The sequence below is a fragment of the Vigna radiata genome, chromosome 5, assembly GCF_000741045.1.
Source record: "Vigna radiata var. radiata cultivar VC1973A chromosome 5, Vradiata_ver6, whole genome shotgun sequence".
Classification (NCBI taxonomy): domain Eukaryota; kingdom Viridiplantae; phylum Streptophyta; class Magnoliopsida; order Fabales; family Fabaceae; genus Vigna; species Vigna radiata.
The window spans coordinates 10,256,477-10,278,471 of NC_028355.1; the positions used below are offsets into that span (position 1 = coordinate 10,256,477).

Here is a 21,995-nt window from a genome sequence, read left to right on the forward strand (position 1 = left end):
TTTTGTTCTAAAGGGAATTGGAAACTGCTATATTCTGTAAAGATTTATTGCTCATTAATTATTGATATGTGATTCATAACATAACAAATGGATCAAAACATGTTAGTTTATGATTAATTGGCATGAACCCTAATTTGGTTTTCCCGATTTTTTAAAGAAATTTTGTTTATTAAATTTAGGGATTTTTCAATGATCATGTTGCTTTTGAAATCCTTTTTTGGTTCATTTAATTAATGAATGTTTTTAGTGAGGTTTTTTATTAAAATCATTCAAAACCTCAATCTAGAACCCTATTGTGTAAAACACTAAATTGAAAATTGGAAAACCTAAAATTGGGAAATCCTCAATTTGTTTTTCATGTTTTGGTGCGTCTATTTCATTCTTCTTTTTCTTTAGTCCCATGGAAGATCTAACCTAGTCGTGGTTGTTCTGGTTTTCTCTTATTCAATTACCCAAAGGTTTCTCGGTTTTCGGTTTTCCTTTAGTGGTGCGCTCAAGTCTGATATAATAGTTCTTGTTGGTTCGTGCGATGGCCATTTAGAGGTGCTCCATGGTTTTCAATTGCAATGGTTCTCATTATTGCGACAATAGAAGGCGCATTACGTCACTATGGTGATTCATGTTTCTCGCCATGCAACAACGTCGTAGTGGTCACGACAAGAGTTGTTCGTGGTCTATGATGGAGTTTCAACGATAGAGATGTGGCTCCTCCTTTTTTATTTTGAAGCACTTTTCACTGTCGAAAACTTGAGGTTTTGCTCCTCCATCGTTGTGGTCACGACGAGGTACAAGACTCCCACTTCTGGTTTGTAGTGGTGGCGCATTATGGGTTTGAATGTTATGGTGGCTTACAATAGTCTAGTTAGTTCACGGTGTTTTACGAGTTTTGGTGCAAATTCATTCTGGTAGTTTTGGATTATTTTGGTTGTTGGGAGTGGCTCATGGGTGGTGCACAGTTTGATATATAGTTTACGAAGGTTGAGCAACGTTGTAGATCTTATTCGCACAGTAGTTTGTACGCTATACGAAACCTTAATGAATATTTTGAAATAAAATAAAATTAATAATTAATTTGGGTTTGTAATAAATAATAAAAATTTAATTTTGGTCTTGTTCATAATTTTGAATGAGCTATTTGAATTAAGAAATCACCAAAGTGAATCTTCTTTATCCAGGTAGTTCATAGAGCAATTATGAATGTTGATATTTATGTATATCTATACGAGTATTGGTCTACCTAAAGGAATATTAATATTTGGACGGATTGCATACACACTTGTGATGGTAAACGTGTGATAATTATAAGGTTTCACATGTCAATGATAAATTAATACAAAGATAGGTTTGTTATTGGACATGATTTTATTATCAGTGTTTTATCATTACACCAAGATACCTCTAACGATTAATATTACTATCAAAAGACTTGATATTGATGGGGCATTGGGTGTCTTGAGATGGGATAAACCATTATTTGAATATATCTATATAATTATTAATTTTATGATGTGAGCTTAATTCCTTTATTTCTCTTGTACGGAATACAACTATGATTCCTTCAATGTCTGCCAACATAAATTTAGTTTCGATCCTCAACAATAATAACTTTAAAGACTGGAAAGAAAACATAAAGACAGTTCTTGATCACATAAGTTTTAAGAGTAGTCTTCTTTAATCCCTTCGAAGGTCAATTTAGTGTTACTAATGAGGAGCATTGGTAAATTTGAAGATATATGATTTTGATGATGTTGTAAGAAGATAAACTTGAAGAATCTGTTATAATTGTTTTAAAAACACTTTAGTAGTTTGCAAATGTATTAGGAAATAATTTAAGCATGTAAAACTTAGAAATTTCGTATCTCTAGAAAAGTTACGCATATAATCGATTATGTGTTGAATAATCGATTATCTTGAGCATTCTTGAAAAACCATTTCGCTATGGAATAATCGATTATTACTCCAAATAATCGATTATCACAAGTTCTGATGAGAACTGCCCAAGTCCCTGGAATAATCGATTATTCCTCAGGATAATTGATTATCACTTTTTGAAAAGCCTTATAACGGACTTGAATAATCGATTATGACTTACAATAATCGATTATCACTGCCAGTTGTAATGTGTATTTTCAAATTTAGACCTAAAGGTTATATATAGGTGTTCTAAACCCTTAGAAGGCTAACTCTAAGCTTTTTAAGAATACAGTGTAACTGAGGAAGTTCTAAAAAGTTGGTTCGCTGCTGCTTGGTCTCAAGGTCGGAGCGGTTCTCTTCGAATTGGCAAAGTTGTTGTCTTCCGGTTCGTTGGTCGAAGGAAGATTGTTTCTGCACTATTCCGGTTCGTTTGTCAAAGGATAGTGTAGGTTGCTCACTTCCAGTTCGTTGGTCGAAGGAAGCACCCTTTCGGTTCATTCGTCGAAGGAAGGTTTTATCATTATATTCTCTTTCACTCTATTGTAATCTGTTGAATTGATTTTAGTGAAAACGTTAATCACTTTTTATAGTGATTAACATCTGGATGTAGATTTTTTTGAATTGAACCAGTATAAAAATTTTGTGTGTGAATTTTTCTACTCCCTACACTATTTATATTTCTGCACATTAACTGTTCGATAAAATTTCACTAAGAAAATTAATTTTATAAAAACAGACCATCTTAACTTGAGTAGTGACTGAACACGCTTTCTGCTTATTATTTTTATTTCGTTACGCGATTCTATCGATATCGGTTGTTTTAACCAACATTTAGCTTTAGTACCTTATACACTGACACATGTATAATTACAAACTTAAGTTAATCTTCTAGACAGGATAAAGATGTTCATGTGTAGTCTAATAATTGATGAGGTTGTTCCTTTGAGCTTGAAAGGTATCAAATGGTTGTATTCTTGAAGAGTAACGGTGTAGCCAAATTTTTTATGCTTGTTATTTTCTTCTTTTCTTCTCTCTTCTTCAACATCTACTATTTTCTTCATTCTAAAAGCTTCATATGTTGTAGATCTGAAAATTATAATAACTCTCATTAACATAAATCATAATTAACTAAACTAATATAAAAAAAAAATTAATAAAATTTATCTATATAATTATTAAATTATTAAACAATATAATATAAAAACATAAAAAAATATCTACATAATTATTAAATTAATAAACTAACATTATAAACAATAGACAATTAAAATAAAACAATAAAAAATAAATAAATAATTGAATACACAAATCTTTGAAACCTTTCGACGAATATCAAAATCCTACTAGCCATCACTATCACGTATGACTATCGGATCACCTTATTGCATCAAAAACCTCTTCTATGAAATTCTCACAACTTCAAGCAAACACATCACAATACATAAACAAGCACATCATAATGCGCACAGATAAAAAGAAAGAAAGAAGAACTAAAATGAAAGCAAAGTGATTTCATTGATGGAGTGTGAGGATGCATAAATAGTGGAGACTGCTTTAAATGAAGTAGTTGAAAGTTAAAATAACGGTGAAAATTAAATTTTGTTTAATCACCAAATTTAAATATTTTTCGCATGGGGGCAAATGTAATGGAAAAATGGAGAGGTACGGTAAGAAGAATGTGGTGGTATAAGGAAAATCCCTCGTAAGATTTCTGTGAAGTTCCACGGCCCAATCTGTGGCCCGTGTAAAAAATGTTTCGCCATTTTTTTCTCGGTACTTTCTGCGATGTTCACGTAGATGGTGTTGAACAGCATGGAGAAGCCATCGTCGTCGCGAAAATCGAGCACGAAGGTGAAAGCTTCGAGCGATGCGAACACCAGCTTGAGTATGCTGAATGAGGATCTTCTTCAGAACATTCTAGCGAGGCTTCCTGCTGTACCATTCGCTTCCGCAGCCTGCGTCAGCAAAGCATGGAACTCTCTCTGCAATCGCATCCTCTCTCGTCCCAAACTCTCTTCTGCGCTCTCTCTCAACCCTTCGCTCCCCGTACGTCTCTTTCTATCTCACATTTTACTTAATTAGGGTTCGGTAATAAACCCACGGAATGACGTCGGTTAACGCTGTACAATTTCGAATAGGATGCTGTTAACGAGGTTGTGCAAAGGGTTCTGTCGGAGCCAATTCGACCACATTTTGCTATTGCCAATACTGGAACAGGATTCTGCACTTCCAAGACTCTGCGGCTTGTAAGGAATTAATACCTTCACCTCTTTTGATTTTTTGCTTTATTGTGTTTGCTATGCAATTGGCTTAATGCTTATGTTACAGATTAGACAGTCATTGGGATCTAATATTCCCATTATTGTTACCGTGGCAAATGGTATTATTGGAAGGGATGCTATTACTGACGAGTTTAAAGAGGTTGGGTTTTGATATTTGTTTTCTGTTGTGGTAGAGATTTTCTGAACTCGACTAAACGCAGGGTGATTTATGTAGGTCAAATGGGGTGCCCTTTTTAGTGGCTTTGGTGAGGAAACATATGCAAAGTCTATAAACGAAGGCTTAGTTTTGACTGTTGGCTACTTGCCGGGATTGAAAGTCGAAGCTGTGCCGTTGCGGCGGCCACAAAAGGTAGTAAAATCCCTTAAGAATTTGGACTTGTGTATTCTCAGGAAATGAATATGTAATCTAAGAGAGATAGAGATAGTAAGACATTGTGAAAATGAATGTTCGTACAACCAATTTTAGGGGTTGATGCCAAGTAGCTAGAGATGGCTTATCGAAGGCAGGTGTTAAAGAACATAAAAAGAACACGACAGTAAAATATTTGTCTGTTTTGCATTGGTTTTTCATATTATTAACTACACACTTTACTAAAAAGACGAGTCTCAATCCATAGACTAACACTATGACTATTTGATCTCTTTTAACATCACAGTTAGCATATTGGATCGTTTTTTAGATGTGCTTGTCTAAGCTCAGAACCAGAATGGCATTAAGGCATAGTGTGTGGTTCAACAAGTATGAGTCACTAATGTTGCCTCACCTCAGTTCCTTAGTTGCACCCTTTCTCATCTTTATACTGATTAATTATATTTAAATGAGGGTTTTCTTTATTCTTCTATTTATTTTTTTCCACCAGTCATCTCAAGCACCTTGGGTCGACAATTTTATTAAGGATATTAAGGAATATTCCGCCATTGCCTCAGGTCGCCAGTTCCCTGTTGGGATCATATTGTTTGGAGTAAGTGTATAGCTGCACGCATATATACTAATTTTATTTTATGATCTTTTTCATTATTTATTTGATTCTTGGATATGTTTCTGATAACTCTGATTTGGCTGCGTAGGAAGCAAGCAGTGACATGAAATTGGTTCTGGAGAAATTGGGTGAGTGATACTTATATGCATATCATTTGGTATTCCTGTATTTATTATGTTTCTTTCTTATGCGCTTTTGTTTAATATTTTCATTTTCATTGTCTCTTTACTTTATGAGGAATATAGTAAGAGAAAATTGGCGTGCTGCTTGGTAGGCAAAAGTGCAAGGAAGGAAATTATTTCATGGGCTTTATTATGTGCAAAAGTTTTTTACTTAAAGATGTAACTTCGTGCTTACTCTAAAACTTTTGTTGTAAAATATCTATGGGATAGATAACTGTAATTTCTTCTTGACTTTAGATTTAGAAACTGTATTCTACCAATGTGTTTTAGATCGTTATTTTAATTTGTACCCTTTTACTACAAGCTTGTGCTCTTCAATTTCATTAATTATTTTTCATCAAAAATGATGTCTTGTTTTCATTTCAGATTATGCTATGCCAATGGAGACTATCGTTGTGGGTGATGAGAGAGGCTCCTTTGACTTTGTACACAAAAGTGGGAATGATTCTAGAATCATTTGTAGTAAAAGAGGAAACGTAGAAGCTGTTGCTCTGGTATTTGCTCAGGACAGAGACAGGTCTTTGGGTATGTCTTGTTATCTTTTGACAGCCCTTGCCACATGATCCATGATATAATCCATGTAACTGCTACATTGCATACTGCCCTATTTCATTGACGAGGAATGCATTTTCTTCTATTCCTTGAAGGATCACAGGGTTGATGTTTCACGAACATATATCCTTTTCCTTTATTCAGGGGAAAAATGTACTGTTAATCAAATAAATTTTAAGAAAAGACAAGTGAAAATTCCCCTCAAGATTGATTAGACATGTCTGAAAATTTCAATTATTTTGCTCTCTCGAAATAGTGGTGTGCAGCGTGCACAAGTTGTTAGAGATAGAGAGAGAAAGTAGAAATAGGAGGTTGTAGGTAAAGGGGAGGTAGGCTGGAATTGTCGTGGATTTGGAAGAGAATTGGACACTCTAATTGCTTTTCTTCTGGTATTGCTAATTGTATTTCCAATTCAAAATCTTAGTTGATTTTGGCTAAAACTGCTATTATTAATACAACTAGAGTTGACTTGTTGTATCATAGTTTTTTGGTTCTTATCAATTGGTATCATGGCATTTGATTGTGGCGACTTGTATGCTCTCTACATGCACTCCAATGGAGTATCGCGTTGGAGCACAACGTCCAAAAGTTGCTAGAAGATAGCCAATTACAGCTGAATGAGATTAAGTAGTTGTTGAAAGAGATAGGGTGAACTCACATATGTGTATATTTTGTGAGAACTAAGGAGGGAGAGGATGACTATAGTTGCATTGAATGAACAAGCTAAGACTCAAAGATTAGGGAGGGGAGGCTAGATCCAATATTTAGCTCTAGAGCAAGGAAGATGGAAAGTTCAATATTTAAGGAAGATAGTGCTAATGCGTGTATCATTCGAGTGGAATGATATTTCAAACCAAACATAGTCCAAGAGGAAGACAAGGTGGACGTTGGAATGATAAGTACCTAGATTTTATTAACACTATAAAGAACTCCAAGACAGGTTCTTGGATGATCTCTTAGGAAAACCAAAGGGCTTGGTCTATATCTAATGACTGAGAACACAGAACAAAAGCCCAGGTCTTTCGAGAAGTCCTGTCTCTCCCTTCCTTACACTTACAATCTTCTCAAAAACTGCTAAAAACAACCCATATACAAACTATATATAGTAGTCTGTTTACAACAACCTACCCCACAAACATTTATAACTGCTTGTTATCCTTATTCCTCCTAACATACACTTCCCCCTGAACCTATCAATATCCCCTCTATGAAGTTTCACTTTGTCTTCAAGGTGAAAAGCATGAAACTCAGTGTTGATGGTTGTTGCAGCTTCCCAACTGTTTTCAATGGATGGGAGGTCTTTCCATTTAATTAAGACTTCCAATTCACCAGTTGTAGAAGTGCGGACATCCAACAATGCCTTCCGATACACTTCTAAAATCAGATCTTCAGTAAGTGCATGAGGAAGAGGTTGAACTGAAGTGGTTGGTTGCACAACACGCTTGAGGAGTGAGACATGAAAGACTGGATGATTCTACTGTGAGCAGGGAGATCTAGTTTATATGCTACAACCTTTATCCATTCCTTAGCTGTGTAAGGACCATAAAACCTAGGGCTGATTTTCTTGTTATATTTGCGTGCCAACGATTTCAAGTGATAGGGTTGCAACTTAAGGTATACCAAGTGCAAAGTTTGAAACTCCACGTCCCTCCTATGTTTATTTGCCTGCACCCGATTTTATTCTTGTGCTTTGCATAGGTTTCCTTTTAGTTCTCTCAATATGTCATCCCTTTCTTGTTGTAGTTGATTCACACTTTGCACTTTGGATGTGATAGTAGTACCCTTTAACATCACAGGAGGGTCACAACCATAGAAGGCCTTGAAAGGGGACATCTTTGTAGAGGCACTATAATAGGTATTAAACCAAAATTCTACCTAGGTCATGCAATGTAAATAAGTTTCTAAGCAATGATTTACTACCTCCGTTTGGCCATCCGATTGGGGGTGATAGGTTGTGCTAAACTTGAGTTTTGTGTCTACTGATTAAACAACTCCTACCAAAAAGTTGCTTAAGATATTGTCTTTATCGGAGACAATAGTAGAGGGAAACCCATGAAGTTTCACCATTTCTTTAATGAATAAGTGAGCTACTTTTGCCCCTGTGAGGGGTGGGCCAGGGCCAAAAAATGGGTGTACTTAGTGAGTCTATCCACCACCACCAGGATTGTGTCTTTACCTTGGACCTTAGGCAACCAGCCTACAAAATCCATATAAATGTCAGATCATACTTGAGTGGTATAGGCAATGGCTGCGACAAACCTATCAAAGCTAGAGTTTCAGCTTTATTCCTTTGACACAATTCACATTGTTGGACCTGCTCTTTAATGTCCTTTTTCATACCTTTCCAATAGAGGACCCTGATGGGGCCTATATACAGGGACTGCCATTAGTCAGTGATGGCAGTCCCTGTATACAGGCCCCATCAGTCAGTGATGGCAGTCCCTGTAGTTTTTGTCACTTTTAGCCACTACAGGCCCCATCAGTCAGTGATGGCAGTCCCTGTAGTTTTGATGCAAGCCCCAACCTTACTTGATGGCAATCCAGTCCCTGCAGGTTGTCATTATTCTCCTTTGTCAAAGTCGTCCTACTTGAAGTTTCATGGTGCTATTTGAAGTTTTGTAGTTGTCCACCACTGTCCATAAATTGCTCGTCGACATGTGATTGCACATTTGCTTGCCGCACACTCTTGAAGACAAATTACATATTTCAAATTGAGTTTATGTATTCCAAGCTTGGTCCATACAATCTGTATGCTCCAGCTTGAGGGGGAGTGTTAGAGATATTATATTTAGTTTATATTTATCTTTTATCTTATAGTTAGTTTGTTATTATTTCTTATTTGTTTTTTGGGCTTAGTCCATATTTCTTCTATTATAAATAGAAAACCCTATGTGTGTATTGAACACAAGGGAGTTTTCACTATATTCAACTGACCCCAACTATCCTCTTATACATCCGAGAATAACCACTATGTCCTCCTATAAGGGACTCATGCATCTCTTTAATTATGGCCGATATGTTGGAAGAGCCTTTAGGTAGCACCAATTTACCCTTTTAGGACAATCTACCCTTCTGTAATTCATAACCCTCATGAGATATAGGATTTAGCTGCAACTCCTGGATCACGGAAACTAATCCTATTGTAATTCCTCCTCCCAAGAGCCCCATTGCTTTGGTTGTAAGATAGAGATATCCATAAAATAGTCCTTACGAGATAAGGCATCTGCCACCTGATTTTCTTTGTCAGGCCTGAACCGTATGTCAAAGTCAAACCCAATGAGCTTGGAGGCCCATTCGAATTGGTCCTCTATCAACAATCGCTGGTCCATGAGAAGCTTTAGACTCTTCTGGTCTTTAGTATCGTGAAATGGCTGCCTATGAGATAATGTTTACATTTCGTAACTGCCTGGACTATGACCACTAATTCCTGTTCATAGATAGACTTCTGTTGGGCTCTTCCCGATAGAGCTTGACTCCAAAAAGCTAGAGGCCTCCCTTTTTGTATTAACACAGCTTGCTAGAAGCATCCGTTTCTAGGGTAAATGATTTAAGAAAAATCAGGGACTGCCAAAACTGGTAGTTGAGAAACAACCTTCTTCAAGGCCTCAAGAGCATTTTGAGCCTCTGTTGTCCAGTGAAAGCCATCTTTAGATAATAATTGTGAGTGGTTTAACAATCTTTACATATCCTTGTACTAAGTGTTTGTAATAGCCCATAAGGCTCAAAAATCCTCACAAAGTCTTAGAATTTTTCGGAATTGGCCACCTCTCCATGGCCTTTACCTTCTTTGGGTCTGCTGCCACCCATTGTTGGGAAATCATATGGCCCAGATATTGCAGGTGTAATTGCCCAAAGACACACTTCTTGTTGAGTTTTAATTTGTGCTGGTGCAGCACCCTTAAAACATCAGTTAGGTGGGTGACATGAGCTACTAAAGTGGGATTGTAGATCAATATATCATCAAAGAAAACTAAGACAAACTTTCTTAGAAATGGCTGAAGTATACGGTTCATCAAGGCCGGAAAGGTAAAGGAAGCATTAGTCAACCCAAAAGGCATGACTAGAAACTCATAATGGCCTTCATGGGTGCGAAAGGCAGTTTTCTGAATGTCTTCTTTGCACATCAAAATTTGGTTCTAACTAGATTTTAAATCCACTTTGGAAAACACGGTTGCTCCCGCTAATTCATCTAACAATTCCTTTATTACCAGAATAGGGAGTTTGTTAGGAATGGTGACCTTATTTAGAGCCCTATAGTCCACACAAAATCTCCATCCCATGCCCTTCTTGACTAAAATAATTGGGCTAGAATAAGGACTGATGCTAGGCCTAATAATCCCAGCTAGTAACATCTCTTGGACCAACCTTTCAATCTCATTTTTTTTGTTGATGGGAGTACTTGTAGGGCCTCAAATTAGGAATAGCAGCTCCTTCTTGGAGGTGTATATTGTGATCATGATGTCTACTAAGGGCTAGTCCTTCTAGATCTTGAAAGACCTTATCATTCTCTTCCAAAGTTGCTAGAATTTCTCCCGGTATTGGACCATCCACAGTTTTCTTAATTTTCCCCCATTTAATAACAAAACATGACCCTTGCTGTTTGAAATCCTGCTACATTGTTTTCAAGGAGGACTCAGGTTTAGATAATGTGGGATCTCCGATTAAGACATGCTCCTCCTGCCTTTTCCTATGGTCAATCCTATGGTCAATCCTGGATTTCCAAAGTCAGCCCTGACTTCCGCAATGGATGCTAACCATTCGAAACCCAACACAATATCAACACCACTCAGCAAGAACACAAAGAAATCTTGCTGAATTTGCTGGCCTTGTACCTCCAAAATAAGCTCTTGGCACTTCCCTTGGCAACGCACCTTGTGTCCATCCCCTAGTTCAACCGCACAAGGTAGGGTTGCTTCCTTTGGTAACTCACATCTGTTTATTAATTCTTGGGAAATAAAAATGTGAGATCTTCCACAATCTAACAAGACCACCACTTTTTCTTTGCCAATCTTTCCTTATAGCTTCCACAATTTTTTTTTTGTAGTGAGCCTAGCCATGGTGCATTGGAATAATTGCAAGTCTTGTTCTGTGTCTTCCCCTTCATCCTCCTGTAAGGGTGTATTGTCCTTGACATCTCTTAATTCTTTAATCTCGTCTAAAATAAGCAACATATGGAGCTGTTTATTTTACAGGTATGGTTTGGTCCAAATTTCTCATCACACCTGAAGCACAAGCCTTTTTTAATCTTATCTTGCAGGTCATCTTGGGACAGTTTCCTAAATGGTGCTCCCCTTTATTGGGTACCAGCCGGAGAGTTGTTGACAGTGCTCACAGAGCCACTGCTATTGCCACCTCCTCTGGATGAGTTAGGAAACTCCACTGAACTTCCCCCTTGCTTAGAATAACTCCTAGTAGATGGTAGTTGCTTGAAATTAGTATTTTGACGCTATACCATGAAAGGTCCTCCCTTGGAGGTGACTCTAACCTTTCCACGACCATTTGAGCCTTCATCATTATCTCAGTGAGATTCTTGGGCTCATACAGCTTAACCTCAGCCTTTATTTCTTCCTTCAACCCATTTAAGAAGCTGCCCATCAGATAATCTTGTTGTATTCCTTTCAATAATCCATCATATTGTTCAAACTGCTCAATATATTCTCCCATCAGCCTAGTTTGGTGCAGCCTAATCAATACTTCAAACTGCCCCTTTGATAGCCTACCACGTGGGATTCGAATTACAGGTTTCCCACCATTGAACCAATTTCAGACTTTCCCCTCCAAGTCAAACATAACAACCTGCATCCTCTCCCTCTCATTGACTTCTTTCAAACAAAAGTACCTCTCCAACCTATTAGTCCAGCCATAAGCCTCGTCTACCACAAATACAGGAATGTCCAACTTTCTCCATTTTGAAGAAGCCACGACAGAACCTCCCCCCTCATTCTCCCTACTGTCGTCACTGCTTCCCTTGGCAACAAAAGAGTTATCTTTTGTATGTTTATCAGATGACGCTGACCGTTCTACCACCACTGTAAGCCCCTTAGTTATATCCTCCAAATGGTGGAACCTTCTATGACTCTCATTGTCCTATCCCCGCACTATTTTTTCTGGCCATCCAATCTTGATTCCATTTTTGTATTCACCTTGCCCCAACAACCACCACAGCACCATGAATACCAATTGATAGTACCCAAATTTTATTAACACTCTAAAGAACTCCAAGACAGGTTCTTGGATGATCTCTTACGAAAACCAAACAGCTTGGTCTATGTCTAATGACTGAGAACATAGAACAAAAGCCCAGGTCTTTTGAGAGGACCTGTCTCTCCCTTCCTTGCACTTACAATCTTCTCAAAAATTGCTAAAAACAGCCCATATACAGACTATATATAGTAGTCTGTTTACAACAACCTACCCCATAGATTGTTATAACTGCATGTTATCTTTATTCCTCCTAACATACACTTTCCCCCTAAACCTATCATGGAATGATTGCTTTTCCAAATTTGGGGAGAGGTTTAAGAGCATGGTGATTTTACACTTCCAATTGGGAATGGTATAAAACCCACTAGGTCCATTATTGAGCTTGAGGAAGATGTGATAATTATGAAATACAGGGAGCAAGTTGAGTTGTTGATAGTTCCTTTTCTTCTTTCACACCAAAATATTCTCTCTCAGTGACAGAGAAATGGTAATGTAATATAAAGTGAACTTCAATCCTTGCTATTCCATTCTATTATAGAGAGTTTGAGTATTCAACATATTGCACAAAACGAAAAAGAAGAAAAAGGAATTACAACCTGGCCACCGCAGTAACAGAAAACAAAATATCTAGCCAGCTAATATAACAAACATAACAAAAATGGGTAGAAACGATATTTCTCATACCCTCCTTCAAGATGGGCGGTGAATGTTCAGCAAGCCCATCTTGGATAAATTGATGTTGAAAGGCCTGAGATAGAGTGGCTTAGTGAACATATTTGCCAGTTGATGCTCCGAATGAACATGGGAAAAAACAATGAGCCCATCAAGAACCTTAGCACGAATAAGATGACAATCCACTTCAATATGTTTGGTGCGTTCATGAAATGAGGGATTCTTAGCTAGTTGAATGGCGGATTGATTATCACAAAATGTAGGGAAAGAAAGTGGAATTTTAAGATATAAATCATCCGTAGCATACTTCAACCATTGCAATTCACAAGCAACAGAGGCTAAAGCTCTATATTTAGCTTCAGTAGAGCTCCTGGACACGGCGGATTGCTTCTTTGATTTCCAAGAGATATGACAATTCCCATAGAATACACAATAACCAGTGGTGGATTTTCTAGAGATGCAACAAGCAACCCAATCTGAATCAGAAAAATCTTGAAGTCTGTAAGGATTTCTGGAAGGATAAAGAAGGTGTAATCCAGGACAACCTTTAATGTATTTCAAGATCCTGAAAACAATATTGAGATGAGAGGATCTGGGCTTGGACATGAACTGACTAACTTGCTGGACAACAAAAGAAATATCAGGTCGGCTGTTTGTTAGATACTGCAGCTTGCCAATTAATCTCCTATAAGGAGTAGGATCTGGAAGATGATCATCGTCATCATCCTTGAGCTTATCGGTAGGGTTCGAAGGCGAAGGTGTCCATCCACATCACTGATTGCTTGATTGAAGGAGTCATGGAACGTGTGAGCCAGGACATCACCATTCGATTGGAGCGACGCCAAGCCTTGTGATAGGAGGACAAGGGAGAGTACCATCAATGAACTTCTCCTTGTTTTTGGTCTCCAGTGCTACACCCATGTCTCTTTCCCATTGGTGAAAGTTGCTCTCCATGAGAAGAGGTGAAACAAGCACCAATGCTGGGTTTTCCCAAGGATAAAGGTAAAGCGGGTTCGCCGGATTCACTAAGTGATCTGGTGTCTGTGTAATATGATGGCTAAGGGAAGCCATTGCCAGAAAATGAGGAAGAGGAAAAGAAAGCTTAGGTGGAAGAAACAGTGGGTGTTAGTGATGATACAATGACAGAGAAATGGTAATGTAATATAAAGTGAACTTCAATCCTCACTATTCCATTTTATTCAGAGAGTCTGAGAATGTTGAATATATATTCAGCATTGCACAAAACGAAAAAGAAGAAAAAGGAATTACAGCCAGGCTACCATAGTAACAGAAAATAAAATATCTAGCTAGCTAATATAACAAACATAAAAAAGGTAGAAACGATATTTCCCACAAGCAGGCCATAAACAAGAAGTCATATACTTTGTATGCTTATTTCTTGAGGTGGCCTCGAGTTTCCATGTACGCTTAGATTAAATTTGTGTTCAGTGGCTAAACTTCCTTGAGTTTCCATGTTCATTGTTGTTTGTGATATAAAACTAAATCATAATTCATAACAAGTTCTAATTCAGGCTAAAAATATTAGTTGAAACTTGTCACTATCTTAGAGGTTTGTTGACCTTATTGTGTTACTCACTATCGGTTGTTATCAAACCATTCATGAATATCTATTCCCATGCATGAGATGTTCAGCCTTTTGCGGGACAGGATATGTTAGATTGGGTCAACCACTTCCCCATACTGGGTGAGGATTGGGAGATGCAAGTCAGCTTGAAGAAGCTTTCACCATTAAGAAGGACACGAGAAACAAAAGTACTAATGAAATGGAAGGAATTGCCTGACTTGAAATTTCTTGGGAGGATCTCTGATATGAACCAGGCTCAGGCCCGGTATTTACTTGATAGAATCACTTATTATGGAGTTCTATCAGTTGACTTGTTTTAGTGAGCTTCATGATGATGACACTTACCCCAGTATTTACTTTCATGTTTGTTAATCTTAAATTTGAAGTGGTCACTTTTAAAATTTGTCTGAGGAAGTTGGCAAAAATAAGTGATTATTTCTCCAAAATAAGTTGAATCAAAGTCAAGAGTTTATTGAATAAAAGCTTTATTAAGTTTTTTACCTAATCGTGTCCAAAAACACAAATTATCAATATTGAATACAAATGTCACCAATTTTCTAGTATCCATGCATCGTAGGATAAGCACCCTCATTGTTTTTTCTTTACCATGTTTCCCTCTCTTTTGTTCTGCCTTTGTATGTGTGAACAAGTTGAATAATAGTCTATCTTGTGCATTGTTTGACTGTTGTGAAATTTTCCAGTCACATGGCATGATTTACTAGTCTTTTAACATAGTTTGTTTCTTACAAGTTACTTACCTTTGCTATGGATTGATTTCACTGCAGGAACTATTAGGTTTCATGTTGCATTGTCAGATGGTGTTTCAACTGTGGGTCCCAGATACAAGGCAGCCTCAGTTAGATCAAACCCCACTGATTGTGCAACATGGCTAACTGCTAGGAGGGAAGGGCAACAAGAACTTCTTGATGGTCAGAGTATTCTACTTGATATCAATAATTTGGTGCGCATTTATATGCATATTTTTAGGCAAAATTAAAATATGGAAAAAATATGTTTAAATTATTTAGAATTCGTCAAAACGAAGTTTTAAAGAATGACCATTAGATTTCATGTAATAAATAAAATACCCTTGTGAAGAAATTTACAAATGACTGTTTGGATCCAATTGCAAGGTACGGATTTCTAGTATGGGGTTTATTTCTTCTTAAATATGGTTTTTATTTTCTCAACTTAAAAAATGTTGCAGCTGGACAATCATATTGAATCTCCCGATCTGTACATCGGGGTAATTAAACATAGGAAATTCTCCACGGGAGCAGAGAAGCCAATGCCAAGAACCTGTGTTGCATATCATGGAATTGTGGGGTATGATTGAAACTACTTTAGATGTTCTACTTCCTCATCAATATCTATTCTTCTCTCATTCTCTGGATTCGTTTTAATATTTTTTGAAAAGGACTCAATTTTACGACATCTACCTTTTTAGTGCTATATCTTATAATCCCATTATTCCATCCACTGTCATTTTCAACTGCTGATATTAATTTTGGTTTATCTAGCTTAGATGATAGGTGATGAATTACAGTGCTTATAACCAACTCAGCTAAAAGATATGGTAGTCTAAATTTACAAATTTGGTAAATTGTTTTCCTTTAGTCTTAAAAAGTTGTTTTACCAATTGTTTTGGAATCTTGTGCTATGTTGAAAAACAATTGTAGGAGTGGCAATGTGCAATTATTATTGTACTTTAAATTCCTGGATGCTGAGTATATGGAACTAGAAGCAATCTTCTAATTCATTTAATGCTTGTTTGGTGATTTTGTGAGGTTGAGTAAGGCATAAATCCTCCTACGTGTGTTTAAATTGTAACTGTTAATCTGAGCTTAAATTCTGAGAAAGGACAAATGCATGTATGCATGATTGCCTAAATTCTTTTTGTACAATCCTAGATGACATGAATTCTGTCCAGAATGAAATACGGATGCACACAATATTTTTGAACATAATTGTAAGTCTAAGCTAATTTTTTATTTTGATAGATGGTTTTAATTTATTACTTTAATATTGAGATCACTTAAATATTAAAAATGGTGCCCAGACAGAAATAATGGGAAAGATGCTTTTGCTGAAATTGGAAATGAATCTCATTAGCTTTTATGACAGCCATTTGATGTTTTTATATTGGTTTCTTTTCGTGGAGCTTGGACATGCCCTGTTATATAATCAATTTTGTTCCCATTCTTTCACGTAAAATTATGGGTGTACTTGCAATCCTTGGCCTTTAAAACACGCATCTAAGGTTCTCCATAGCCCTCTAGTGAAACTGTCACCATTGGCATCATGAGGCTCATGACCATGTGTGGGTTTGTTTTTTTTTGTTTGCTCTTTTATGAGACCTCGATTTCCGTAGCAGGTATATGTGCTCTTAATAAAAAGGCTAAGTTTTTGTGTCTGGACAGAGGTGATGAAGAGTATCTGTATGTGGACGGCATCGGCATAAAAACAGGAGATTTCTTTCAATTCTACTTTTCAGATCCGAACACTGCCTCAGCCTCATTAACCAAGGTCCATGAAGCCCTCAAGAATATTACACTGGAAAGAAATTCCAAGAGTTTCAAGGGTGATGGAGACAGTGCTGCCAATGTTTTTGGAGGTCTAATCTTTGCTTGTTACGGCCGGGGAGAATCGTTCTTTGGACGTCCCAATGTTGATAGCTCCCCTTTCTTGGAGAATTTTCCAGGAGTGCCTTTTTCTGGAATATTTTGTGGTGGAGAAATGGTGCGCCCCTGTACCACTGTGATTGGTCAATGTGAAGGAGCAAGCCCCTTTAGTTGTTGTCTGCATGTCTACAGCACTGTCTACTTGGCAATGTCTTATACTCCTCCCTCTGTGGAAGATTAGACGTTCATAATTTCCTTCCATAGTGTAAATTTTTAGTTAAGTAGGATGCCATTTTACCCTCTGCCTAGTAGCTAATAGTTTTGGAGTTTGTGTTTTTTATTTATCTATCATAATAGCATTATGAAACTTTGTCCATATCTTCTGAAATACAAATTCTTGAAGTTAGAAGCTGGACAGGATACAATGAAATGAAGTCATTGTTTCTGCTGGGAACCGCTACCTAAAGATTGCTGGGTGTTGTGATGGAGACTGGAGATGAAGGTTAATATCTTGGAGCCAAAGTCCTACTTGTGGTAGTTATATATACAATGTTCACTGCTTCCTCGGTGTTTGTTTTCGCAGTTCAGTTTTCACTGATGTATTTATTATACGCGTTCATCCACCACAATTAGGTGGCGTAGTTGGAGGCGTTCAGATGTTAACCCTTAATTAACCATTCAGTGTTCGGCGTGATCTGAACAATGAGTTGAACATCTGAACCCTCCACGTGAAACAATGAGTATTAAGCGTCGACTCTAAACAAAATACAAAAACAGTTGAACGTTGGTTAACATTAAGCAGCATAGAATGCATAAATAAGAAAAAGCTACAGATAACGATTTAAGGTACCATTATTTTAGAAATAGAAAAAAAATTAATCCAATTTATAGCTCCATACTATATGATTTGGTGTATGCTACCAGCATTTTTCTTTCAAGCTTCTTGGTCTTCCATTTCAGTTTTTTTTTTTTTTTTTTTAAAGTGTAGTTTGGCCCTTAAGAATAACATTCACATAACTCAGACACATGACACCAAACATACACTTAGAACTTGTTTATTCCTATATAACATAAAAACAAGACAAGTATCACTGAAGAAAAAGTGCAAGGAAAACATAAGATGAAATATGGTTAGGAGTTTTAAGAATAGACATGATTAAACACAATAAGATTCGATCGAGAATGTACTTTGGTTGAATTCATTGTGAATAATCTAGGAATGTCTTGCTTTTGATTGAGAATCTGCTTTGATTGATTGTAAGATCGCCCTCAAATTAATTAAGAATGTACTTTAATTAATTTGAAACCTGAACAATAATATGCAGATAACTATGATAAATCTATCTTGGAAAAGTATTGGAATTAGCCTATTTCATTATAATTGTTTCTAAGTTTCTCATTTGTTCTTTAATTAAACTCACGACAGACTTCAACATTAAATTCATTAGGATAGATTTTCATTCTTAGTTTTAAGGTTTAATACATCATTTGGTCCCTTCTTATGGTGTTTTGGTTCAAAATAGTCCCACTTTTGAACAAAATTCACTAAGGTCCCATATTTCAATAAAAATTGTTCAATATCGTCCTTTTGGCAAACGACGTTAAAATCTTAACGGTGCAGATGCTAGCATGGCCAAACGTTGATGAGCTGTCAAATTGGAAGCTTACGTGGCTGTGTGAAATGAAGTGTGTTGGCTGAAATGTTTAAAATTGAGGTTAATAAAAGGGGTGAGTTAGGGTTCTTTGAAGTTAGGGTTCGCTTGTGGAGAAGGTTGATGGGTCCTCATTATAAAGGTAGTGAACATGATTATCAGTGACCGTCATCAGATTCTACAGTGATTGAAGAATAGAGGTTCATCAGTCAATTTGTTGCAAGCTATTGTCCCTTGCTTCACCATCTTTTACATCACATTCACATTAATCTTCAATTCAGCAACGCGATCTGTTACTATGCTCAGCTATCACCTACAAATCTTAATGCTATAATTCATCCAATTCACACTACAAATTCACAAAATATCTTTTTTCAGAATATACTAAATATAATTATAAATTAAAACACAATACACAATGCATTACAAAACAACTCAACAGATTCTAATCATATTTAAAGAACAACTTTTTATACACTCAAAATAAACCTTAACCCCCAAATAAAACATAAACAACATGAACGAAATAGGCTCAGATAATGACCCCTTACCTTACCTCCGTACGAAGTTCCACTTGCGCCTTCAAGGATTCAACAGTAGAATCAGTAGTAGAATCCAAAAATGACCACTTTCACAATAGTACAAAACCCAGAAATGGCGTAAAGTAATCAGATAAGGGTAAGGGTTTTTTACTTTAACCTTTTTTTGTCATTTTTAATTTTAATCTTAATTATTTACACATGTAAATGACTTTACACAGCCATGTAAGCTTCCAATATAACAGTTCATCATCATTTGGTCATGCTAGCATATGCACCGTTAAGATTTTAATGTCGTCTGCCAAAAGGACGATATTGAACAATTTTTATTGAAATATGGGACCTTAGTGAACGTTTTTCAAAGATGGGACTATTTTGAACTAAAGCACCATAAGAAGGGACCAAATAATGTATTAAACCTATTTTTAAGCATTACATAGCATTTATTAACCTTTCTAGAGTATTCATAAGAGTCAAGTATTGAAAAACAATTTCGTATTCATTGAGAAACAACTTAGGGTTACTTTAACCCTATCTACTTTCTTGACTACTAACTTGGAAATACTGATGTCACCTTGTAAAGTAGTATTAATTTGATAACTTCAACGACAATGTATCACTTTCTTATTCAAAACGTTTTCCATTTGCTCGTATTGTAAAACCTAACATCTAATCATCTTAAAACCCTTACACGTTCTTTTTATAAGTAATTAGATATTGCTTTGCGAAAAGATTTTAAAAGCACTATTCACCCCTCCCTCCCCCCGTCCCATTTATTGTTTTCCCTGTAATTTCGGTTGGCATCAAAGTTTACCTCAAGAGTGAGTTCCTAATAGAACTTAAGGAAACGGTTCTAATGAGCGATGGAAAATTCTAGTAGCTCGATCCTTAAATTCATGGTAAGAGATCGAGCCTCCTTAAATCATAACCCTTAATGAGCAGGTGCAACAGATTGTTCATCTCATCTAATGTGACGGTCATCTCAGCTACTGGAAGATGGAAATTATTCATCTCCAAGTGTCAGCTCTCCGCAAATGTTGTGATCAATCCATGATCGGCGTACTCGTAGGATAAGTTCACTAAGGAATTCAATCCAGACATCATGATAAAAAGCTCAACAGTCTCATGATATAATCCAAATTTTTTCACTTCTTTTTGCCATGAGAGATCACTTTGCCCCCCCGCTCGATCCTACATAACAACAAGAACAAAATATATAACAAAATAAATATAACCAACTAAGTACGAATTAAAATTTAGGTTGGGTACTAACTCAGCTTTGCCATAAGGCAAATGCAACATGCTACATGTAATGGGTAAGCAGCAAGGTGTCCTGTTCCTGGGAATCCACCTTCTTCATGTTGTTGTTGAGCAACATGCTTGTGCTCAACATGGTCTTGCTCAATATACTTCTTGTGCTCTTAAGTAATCAATTGATCCTCAACGACATCAACATTAATTTCTTCTATATGTCCTCTATGAGTTGATATTGTAAATCTTCTCCTCCCACCCTGTGATAAACTCTCACCACGGTGAACAAGCGCACCTCTAGTTCTAGCCATATTTATCAACCATATATATATATATATATATATATATATATATATATATATATACTTCACTAAATATAATACAAACTCACTAAATAAAAATATTATTGCTAAAATATATCAAATATTTGAAAATTTAAATTTCTCAAGGATATTAAAAATATATTATAAATATGTAATAAAAAAGATAAAATAATCAACATTATTTAAATAAATAAAAAACTATAAAATTGAAATTTTAAAAATAAAATACAAAAGAAAATTACATTAGTAAATTTATAAAAAAATCATAATAATATATATATATATATATAATATATTTAAAAAAATTAAAATAAAATTACATAATAAAAAATATTTAAATAAATAAAAAAATATAATATTACAAATTATATAAACATAAAACAAAGCAAAAAAATTCTTAAATTTATAGAAAACATAACAAAATATATCTATTATAAAATTACAAAATAAAAAATATTTAAATAAATAAATGATAAAATTACAAATTTTAAATACAAATAAGAAAACTAAATTAAATTCCTAAATTTATGGAATAAATAACAAAATAATTAAATAACATATTTTTTCTAAATAAATAAAATATATATAAATACAAAAATAAAACATTAAAATACACACACAAAATATATAAAAAAACATAAAAAATTAAAAAAAAATTAGAAACACAAAAAAAATCCATAAAAACATATTAAATAATAAAAACATGATTTAAAATATGGTTAAGGTTTCACTGACTTTCGAAAACCAATTAAGGTTTTGACATATTTTGAATTATGACGAGACCTTAACCGACTTTTGAAAGTTGACGAAACTGTATTTTGAAATATGACTTCTAAGCCTTCATCCCTGCATTCTCACATCTAAATTATATACATTTATCTATGTTCAATTCACAATATCTCAATTCAACACAAGCATGAATAACACAAATGAGCAGAAGCGGGAAGAGAAACTAACCTTTAGTAGCGGAGCAACAATCACGAGAAGATGACCATAAGAGGAAGACCATCGCAACGTTATCACACATTTTGATTCTAATGTCAGAAGTGAGTGATAGAGGTAAAAATTGTGATAGTAAAAAATGTTAAGAATAAAAAAAAGTTGGAGATGTAGGACAAGATTATGGAAATGCAGGAAGAAGCATTAACTCACTAATTACATTCACCTTGAAAGAAACAAAATAAATGTTAAATTATATTAATTTAATAATTGGTTCATATAATTTAAAGTATGACTTT

General features: G+C 35.7%; 1 protein-coding gene and 1 long non-coding RNA gene across 2 annotated transcripts; one reads left to right on the top strand and one right to left on the bottom strand.

The window, feature by feature from the left end:
- Positions 1 to 3,664: 3,664 nt before the first annotated feature.
- On the top strand, positions 3,665 to 17,564 carry LOC106762703 (F-box/LRR-repeat protein At5g63520). The gene is made up of 10 exons (XM_014646739.2): positions 3,665 to 3,960; positions 4,053 to 4,160; positions 4,243 to 4,335; positions 4,411 to 4,545; positions 5,057 to 5,158; positions 5,265 to 5,304; positions 5,725 to 5,883; positions 15,157 to 15,332; positions 15,579 to 15,697; positions 16,792 to 17,564. The coding sequence occupies exons 1-10, from the start codon at positions 3,712 to 3,714 to the stop codon at positions 17,231 to 17,233; spliced, it is 1,623 nt and encodes a 540-aa protein (XP_014502225.1). The 5' UTR covers positions 3,665 to 3,711; the 3' UTR covers positions 17,234 to 17,564.
- A 2,270-nt stretch (positions 17,565 to 19,834) lies between these two features.
- Positions 19,835 to 21,794, bottom strand: LOC111241604. The gene is made up of 3 exons (XR_002667628.1): positions 21,715 to 21,794; positions 20,457 to 20,694; positions 19,835 to 20,374 (listed from the first exon to the last, which is right to left on the bottom strand). It is a non-coding gene; the product is annotated as an uncharacterized LOC111241604 (long non-coding RNA).
- Positions 21,795 to 21,995: the final 201 nt, after the last annotated feature.

Bases quoted from the DNA above. Each gene is read 5' to 3' on its own strand.
- LOC106762703 (XM_014646739.2), top strand. From the start codon at position 3,712: ATGGTGTTGAACAGCATGGAGAAGCCATCGTCGTCGCGAAAATCGAGC. The intron at 4,336-4,410 runs GTTGGGTTTTGA...TGATTTATGTAG, and splicing joins TTACTGACGAGTTTAAAGAG to GTCAAATGGGGTGCCCTTTT. The intron at 15,698-16,791 runs GTATGATTGAAA...GTGTCTGGACAG, and splicing joins GCATATCATGGAATTGTGGG to AGGTGATGAAGAGTATCTGT.